General features: G+C 40.7%; 1 protein-coding gene across 5 annotated transcripts; it reads left to right on the top strand.

Annotated features, from left to right (window-relative positions):
- The first annotated feature begins 1,034 nt into the window (after nucleotides 1–1,034).
- LOC125478255 (MATH domain and coiled-coil domain-containing protein At3g58270-like) lies at nucleotides 1,035–5,493 on the top strand. Of its 5 annotated transcripts, XM_048586295.1 has the most exons (7): nucleotides 1,035–1,232; nucleotides 1,331–1,486; nucleotides 1,911–2,080; nucleotides 3,092–4,168; nucleotides 4,435–4,678; nucleotides 4,764–4,843; nucleotides 4,995–5,493. In XM_048586295.1, the coding sequence occupies exons 2-4, from the start codon at nucleotides 1,365–1,367 to the stop codon at nucleotides 3,949–3,951; spliced, it is 1,152 nt and encodes a 383-aa protein (XP_048442252.1). In that variant the 5' UTR covers nucleotides 1,035–1,232; nucleotides 1,331–1,364; the 3' UTR covers nucleotides 3,952–4,168; nucleotides 4,435–4,678; nucleotides 4,764–4,843; nucleotides 4,995–5,493. The 5 variants fall into 5 exon arrangements, with proteins under 5 accessions (XP_048442252.1, XP_048442250.1, XP_048442251.1 ...); XM_048586293.1 differs by having other exon boundaries at nucleotides 4,435–4,843; XM_048586294.1 differs by having other exon boundaries at nucleotides 4,764–5,493.
- Nucleotides 5,494–8,269: the final 2,776 nt, after the last annotated feature.

Below are 8,269 nucleotides of genomic sequence, written 5' to 3' on the forward strand. Positions count from 1 at the left end.
CCCGTAAGCGAACTATGAGTAGCTTCAACCTAGCTAGTACACAACGCAACATCTTCAATAAGCGACCAATTCGTACCTGCACCAGTGGTCATTTTGTTGAAAAAAAATGGATTCAAACTTTGAGACAAAGAAAGGAATGTGATTGAAAGTAGTTGAGAAAATATGAAATTGTTGTGTAAGGTAGATGATAATGAGAAGGTATTTATAGAAAAGTAAAAACAATTTTTTTTACAATTTTTTTTCAGATTTTTCAGATATTTTTTTGAATTTTTTTAAATTTTTATTCAATTAATTAATCTCTGCCGTTGGATATAAAAAAATTTGAATTCCAACACTCCAGATTGTGCCACGTGTCACAACGGTAACTTTTCAGATTTTTAAAACTATTTTTTCATTTATTTTTTAATTTATAAAGCATTTTAATATCCACCGTTGATCTCAGATCGAACGGTAGATATTAGATCTGACTCTTTTTTTTTTTTTTTACCGTTGAGATCTAACGGTCCACATTAAGTGACCGTTAAGATCTAACGCACCGTAGGAAGCCACGTGGCTTCCCAACGGTAACTGACACTTTATTTTTTAAATTTTTTTTGTGTCGGCGACGCGCCCCCACGCACGGGTGGGGTGCACCCGCCTGACACAAAAAAAATTAAATAATGCGCTGACGCCATCCTGGCGTCAGCATTGCGTCACCCTCACCTCGGGCTCAAAGCCTGGCAATCCCTCACAGGCCTGGCCCTCGGGCCTCCCCCTTCCATCCGGCTCCCCCATGCTGGAGCCAAGCCACCGGCTCTCGGGCCATTGTTTTGGAGCCCTTCCCCCGAGCAAAACCCCACGCTGAGGATGCTCTTATGGAGCCCTGGTTGGTCCACTGTCCCCCGAGCAGTCCACAACGGTGGACTTGCTCTAAAGTTACTCATTCAAAATATTCCGCCCGCAATGAATTTCACTAGATACTGTAGACGGTAGACTTGGCAGCTCCCGTGATTGGCGACTGCTTGGTTTCCAATCATGGGGTCCACTACTGTCCTTCTGTTCAGTGAGACCAGAGCGGTGTGTGGCTTATTGTTTGCCACGGCATCTTGTAATGCTCACTTGCTCCTGGGAAAACAGGAGCCACGAATTATATCTGAAGAAACCTACATAAGTCATTGCCTCATCCTCTTTCCTCTTCCCCTCTCTCTCACTCAATCTGCAAGTGCCAAGTTTGATTCGTTCATTTGAGGAAGGTATGTGTTCTTTGTATCTTTTTTATTTCTGGGTTTTTTGGGTGTTAAATGTTAGTATATAAATATGTACTTTGGTGTTTTTCTTGTTTGTTTTATAGATTGTTAGGTGCATTTGAGTTGCAGAAGAAGCAAATGGAGAAAAAACAAGTTGGGGAGCTTGTATCGGTGACGTTCACATGGAAGATCGAGAAATTCTCTAGGTTGAGATCCCAGAAACATTACTCCGATAGTTTTAATGTCGGTGACTTTGAATGGTATGTTTCACTTTCTTCTTATGGTTTGATTTTTGTTTATATGTGTACTTTGGTTGTCTGGTTCTTGTATATATGTACTCTGGTTGTTTTGGTTCTTGTATATATGTACTTTGGTGGTTTGATTCTTGTATACATGTACTTTGGTTGTTTAATTCTTGTATATATGCACTTTGGTTGTTTGATTCTTGTAATGACACACTGAGGTTTTTTGTGATAAAACCCTGTTATGCTGATATGTGGTAAAATGCAAGTAGAGGACAGGACAGTATACGTTTGATTAGTGGTTGGCCGATGACCCATCTTTCTGAAATCTTGGTATAAATATCAAACCTTGTTTTTGTTCTCCTTCTGGACCCGTCCAGATTAAAATAGGAGTATGAAAATCACTTTCCTTATAAGATGTATATGTTGTTTTAATCATCAGGCAAATTGTCGTATATCCAAAGGGCAGCAGCGGAATCCCTGGAACGCAAGACCTGTCGATATATTTGAAAGTGGCAGATGCTTCAGCATTGCCGTCTGGGTGGAGTAGATATGCCCAATTCACCTTGACTGTCGTCAACCAAGTCAATTATGATAAGTCCATAACAGTTGGTAAGTCACATGCCCTCACTGCCCTCACTTCATCTTGTTCATTTCACAATTATGTTGGTGCATTTCTGTTGGTTTTGCTTTCATTCAGGCCCTCACTTGCTCGAATATTATTATTTTACTTCAGATTGCAATTCAATCTTTGATTGCCTTGTCTGCACTTGTTATGTTTTTCGCAAGACTCCTTCGTACCAAGTGTTGTCTATCGGCTTTAGGGTTTGGCATCAGTTGCAGTAGCAATTTTTGTACTTCATGGAACAGGGGACTAGCTGGAAGAAAGAATGGAAATATGAAAATTTGTTTCTCTTGTTTGTTCTGGACATACAGCGTCCCACTAAGTCTCAGATATGATGATAGGAGGAAATTAGGCTCAGGTAAATTGGGCGATTCCAGAAGTTATTTTATGAATTGTTAAGCATGCAGTTCTCGAGGTTGTGGGAAAAGGCATGAATGTCAAAACTCTAGGTTGAAGGGTGATGGTCGTTTTTTGGGGATAGAAACGGTGAAACTAGAAGGATTTTTCAGGATTGTTCAGGGGTAGGTGTGCTTGTGGTAGAGTTAGTTTTATGTCAACTCTTTGGGCTTCAGTCAATGTAGAGTTCAGGGAGTATCTATGCATGCCAATCACCAGCATGGTTGCTGGACTGGGAAGTTGCAGCAAGTTGATTGAGTGTGGTTTGAAGCTTGAATGTCTGGTCGTCTAATTTAACTTAATTGTTTTGCTGCCATAAATTTGATAATTTTCGTAATAAGATTTTGGTTTCTTTTGGAAAAAAAAAAAATTAAAGAGGAACAAGAGTGGTAACTTTTACTTTCCCATAGAAGGGGTATATATTTAGTTCTTCAGAAAGCATGTCAACTTTTGTTGCCCAGACATACTAGACTACCAGAGAAGAGAATTACTGTGTACAGGATAGTAATGTTGAGTTTCCATTGTTATTATTCTTTAATTGCCTATGAGCTATGCTTGTCTTATTATAATTGTTTGTAATCTGTCTTATTCTGATTTTACAGAAACTAAACATGTGTTCTGCGCAAGTAAAATGGATTGGGGCTTCACATCATTCATGCCTCTAAGTGAGCTTTGTGATGTCGCCCAAGGGTTTATTGTGAATGATACATGTGTTCTTGAAGCTGAGGTTGCTGTCAGTCAGGTTGACTATATGGCCGAAGTCCAGGAAACTTGGTTTCGTCCTCCTATAAAGCCCTCACACCATGAAGATGAAAGGCAAGGGTATTCAGATGTGGAAGCTGTACAACTTACAGCGCCTATTTCTGAACAAGTGCTTGCTTTTCAGGATGCAACAAGTTCTGAACAAAAGCAAACAAATGCTGATTTTGAGCAACATGAGCAAAAAACCTCTGCCCCAGTTGGCGAGCTCATGGATTTCAGGGGTTTAGGGAAAATAGACAAAGCTTTTGTTCCATTCCTAGAGGAAGTCTGTTTGTTGCATCCTTCATTGATCGAGTGCCAAAGGAAGAGGAGTCCTATGTTTACTGAATGGGCATTCACAGCTTTGGGTAGACTCCTGCATTTTCTAAAGACTAACAAGGGTACAGATATGAACGAGGATGCTTGTGAGCACCTTCAACTTTTATGGGAGGAGCTTGAGTCCTTCAGATTTGACTTGGCTTGGTTGAAGCCTCATGTTCAGTCCGCATTGGGTATGAAGAAGTTTGTGGAAAGGGAACTAGAGGTAAAAGAGCTGAGAAATAATGTGGATGCTTTGGAGATTGAAGTCAAGAGGTTGAAGGCTAGGCTAAATTTGGCAGAGTTAGATTTTGAGGATGCGAAAAGAGACATGGGAGAGGCCGAACAAAGCTTTGTAGAAATAAATATGGATGGCGAGCTTGGTTATGGTGGGATGCATTAGCCGTACTGCTTCTCCCTTTGATGTGAAAACCATATGCAATATATATATGTATTACAGGCAAAACTCCCTTGTTAAGGGTGATCCTGTATGTAAGCCACGGTGAGGGAGACCCCCTCCGTTGCAATATTTGTTATGAACCAAACCCCCTCCATCTGAACACTATCAAAATCCCTGTTGTGGAGAGCTCCAATACTATCGAGCAACCACTTGTCAACCGGTATGAGAATTTTCTCCTTAATTTGACGTTGAGTATTTTGCTTATGTGGGTTTACTTTTGATGATTTAGGGTCGTTAATTTCCTTGAAAATCTGCTTGGTTTTCTTTCGGTTCTTGCTGATTGTTTCTATTCGCATTCTTTATCGTTTTGACTTAATTCTTGCGGCACTAGGGCGTTATGTATTATATTTCAGGGCTTTTATCGAGAGCCATGAAAACTGCATGGTATGACAAATTTGGTCATGTTTACTCTGCTTAAAAATGCAGGCATCATTATGTTTTTTGTCGGACGGCCAGATTCGGGGAGTAGACAGCGGTGATCGCTGAACTGAGCAGACTGGAATTCATCAGTGTCTAAAGTTGAAGTAACCGGGGAAGAGCTTTGGAGGAAGGGAACATTGTAAATAATTGTATCACAACGTTAGCTGTACTTGCAGTGTTTTTATGCAATTTTCTTTAATATTCATGTTTATGCAGAAGCAAGGTTTTAAAGGCGCTAGTCAAGAGACAGGTAGGGGCAGGGGCCTAACGTCTAGGTGTTAACACTCTGCTAGTTCGTTGTGAGACTTAATCCATTTTTCTATCCCTTTGTGTAGATTGGGTTAGCCCTGACAAGTGCGAGCAGGGAGATCGTCTGGTACCCCAAACAATCGGGGGCACAAAAAATATTGGGGTGGTATATTCATACATGTTTTTGTAAACATGAAAATTCTAGTGTCGAATGAAACAAGAACACGTGTACAAAGTAGTTTTGTATTGATTTGAATTTATAGGTCACAATCACTGTTTACTTTTTTCCTCTGATTCAGTCTTCAAATTTGATGTAGATGCGTAGGTTGTTGATCCAAGGGTTGAGGTGACTTGATCTCGGACGAACTGTTGAACGATTGTTTCAAGGTTTGAGCTTGAAAATGCGTGGATAATCTTCACCTCAAGGGTGTGGCAAAGGTAGTGTGTGATGCGGGATTTCGTTGCTTCTAGGGTCTTGGCGACTTGATCTTGAAACGAACGTTGCTACAAGTTTATAAGCTTGCAATAAAGTCTTCAAGGGATGGGCACGAGCGTTTGTTGATTCTTCAAGGAAGTGCTTTGGCTTTGGTCAAGAGAAAACTTCAGCTTTGGTTGAATGTTCTTCAATGAGGGCTTTGGTAGTGTATTAGTTTTCAAAGGTTTGGTAAAGTTTCTTCTGTAGAGATTTTTCGACCTTTATGCTTGTGGGAGGATCTTGTATTTATAGGCTTCTCAAAGCTTACATTTGGATGGATTTGGTTTTAATTTATGTCTTAATTCGTCTATGGGAGAATTTAGGGATGTTTTGTGTCTTAATTTCAGACATCTTTACTCCCTTGGCCGAATTATAGGGTTTTTGTTGCCTATTTTGTGAGTAATCTTCAATTCTTACTGTTTTATGAAGATGCCTGAACTTTCTTTCTTGTTTTGAGAACACTTTGAACACTTGCCCTTTTTTTTTTTAAGAGAGGTTTTCTCTCTTTGGTCGAATTCTGGGAAGTTTTAAGCTTCATTTGCTTGATTTGTGCCACATGTCATTGATGATTATTTCATTTGTGATAAGTCATATACCACGTGGAGCTTTGCGATGCATTATTTGTATGCAACGAAATTTACATATTTACAAATGCCCCCACTTCAAGGTGCGTTGTAGGCATGTGCTTGCCACGTGTAGGAAATGTGTTTGGAACTCCTGCAATGTGAATCTTCAAACTCAAGGGTCGTTGAGATTTAATCTTGAATTAGTTTACTTTTTCAAGGGCCGTTGAGGTGTATTTATTGAACCAAACATTTCTTCCATGGCAAGGAAAGAGTTTTTCTTTCCCCTTTTGATTTCCTACAACAAGGAGGTTTTTTTTTTTTTGGGAAACATGTCATTTGCCTTGCACGCCCAGTTTGAGATTGATTTATTTTTTGGAAAATTCTGTAAAAAATATGGGAAATGTAGTCTTATCCCTTATCTTTTTAGGTATATATCACATGCCACTAGGAAAAATCAAGAAAGCCTTCAACTTTGTATTTTCCTACAGCTGCGCAATCATGATAGGAAAACAACTTCTGTGGGATAAACTTTGAAAACTGGAACGTTTGGCACAATGATCCTCAGCCACTTAGCTTCCTTTTCCAATTCGTCTTGCATCAAAACTCATTCGGAAAGTTGAATTATCACCAAAAACGTCTTACTTGCGCAGATTGGCTTAAACTTGCCATTTTTTTGCTTAGAATTTGCTTCCTTCTTTTGGTTGGAATGTGCATCCTTGTTTTGATTTTCCTTTTGCTATTTGGGTATGTATTTCCCTTATAGCGTTGGGAAGCAATTGACCCTTATTTATAGGACCATTGAGTGTGCATTTTTTTTTTTCACAACACACAATTCTTGCCGTGGGCTTGTTTGGAGCTTTTACCGTGGGTTTTGCTTGTTGCTATTGCTTGGAGCTTGTTGCAGTGTGTCATTATTTACCACGTGGTGCTGTGCAAAAGACTGCAGCGTGTTTACGCTGTGTAGCGCCTTTTGGTCACAGCATTCCCTTGGTAGTGATGTTATCGTGCGCATTTGTTGTTGCTACTGCTGCCGTGTGCATTGTTGCTGCTCCTTGCCCTACCCCTTGTTGCTGTTTGGTGCGAGTAGTAGCTGCTTGAAGCTTGTTGCAATGCATCGCTTTTACTGTGTGGGGCTGTGCAAAAGACTGCAGCGAGTTTATGCTATGTAGTGCCTTTTGGTCACAACTTTCCTCGGTGGTGACGTTGCCGTGCAGTGTAAGACTGCTTGCGTAATTGCTGCGGGGTTGTGTAGTGTGATTGCATAGTGTTTTGGTTTTCTTTGCTACTGTAGCTCGCTTCGAAGAACCATCATGTAGCTATTCTCTGCCGTGCAATGCAAGAAACTGCTTGCGTAATCGTTGCAAGGCTGCATAGGGCGATTACATGGCATTTTGGTTTTCTTTCCTATTGTAGCGTGCGTCGAAGAACCGTCTTGGAGTTGTCTTCTTTGCTGTGCTTGACCAAGCTTTGTGGCTGATTTTCTTTCGTGGTTATGACTTCATAATCGTCATTTTTCAACGCTTACAAGGTTTGTCTCACATGTCTTTTGCTTTAGTGAAGTGATTTTTCTTTCTTTGCTACCCCACTTTTGTGCTTATGTTGCTTTGTTTATTTTGTTGCAGCCATGGTATTTTTCAAGTGCTTTAAGAATAATACAATCACTGCTTTTGCGAAGGAATGTGATTCTAAGATAGAGAGACGATGTTGAAGCTTTGAGCGCCATTGACTGGCCCTAGGGCGCTTGTTCTTCTTGCAAAAAACAACTTGATGCACATCAAGTCGTGGTCTTCTGAAGTGTCTTGGGAGGTAATAGAATTTAGTTGATTAACTACGAAGAAGAAGGCGTGTACATCGAAGATTCTAATCTTGAATCTTTCGCACCATGCTCATGACAATTCACTAGCTTCGTTTGAGCTTCTTGGCGATCCCATCCGTAGCGGAGCTGTGACTTGGAATAACACTTTGCCAACTATTGGAGAAGCCATCTTTGCTGAGTTTTATTGGGAGTGGCTTGAAGATGTCTTAAGCCGATCCAAATATATGTTTACCAACGTGGGCCTTTATCACGTTGTGTACGCATCTTTGTTTAGCTACGATCTCCATCATTCCGTCCTTCGTGTGTTTTTCGAGCACTGGTGTTCAGCAACCAACACACTTTACACAGCTTAGGGGGAGATGTCGATTTCACTTTGGCATCTCCACAAGATACGAGGCTTCCCGATCCAGGGAAAATTTTACAACGAAGTTATTCCTAGCGTGAAGAAGTTTTCTCATCGCATTAGCTGAGGATTGCCTGCAAGTTGTCGCTATTTATTTTGGGCGTATTAGAAGCTTTCCTAGGATGCTTAGGGTAAGTCAGGCGTGAAGATGTCTTCATGGATCCAATTTTGGTATGGGGATGCCATGAGGTACAAGAGACCTTCGAAGAAAACTGGCCGCAACATGACGATGAAGCCGAAATGAGACTTGGATCCGTCAGGTGTCATTGGTCTAGCTGGGAGCCGTATCCCTGCCGAGTCAAGATCATTTGAGGATCTTGGCGTAGCGTCAG

The sequence above is a fragment of a genome, unplaced genomic scaffold (assembly GCF_019419815.1).
Source record: "Pyrus x bretschneideri cultivar Hongxiangsu unplaced genomic scaffold, Pyrus_bretschneideri_v1 Contig24, whole genome shotgun sequence".
NCBI classification, from domain to species: Eukaryota; Viridiplantae; Streptophyta; class Magnoliopsida; order Rosales; family Rosaceae; genus Pyrus; species Pyrus x bretschneideri.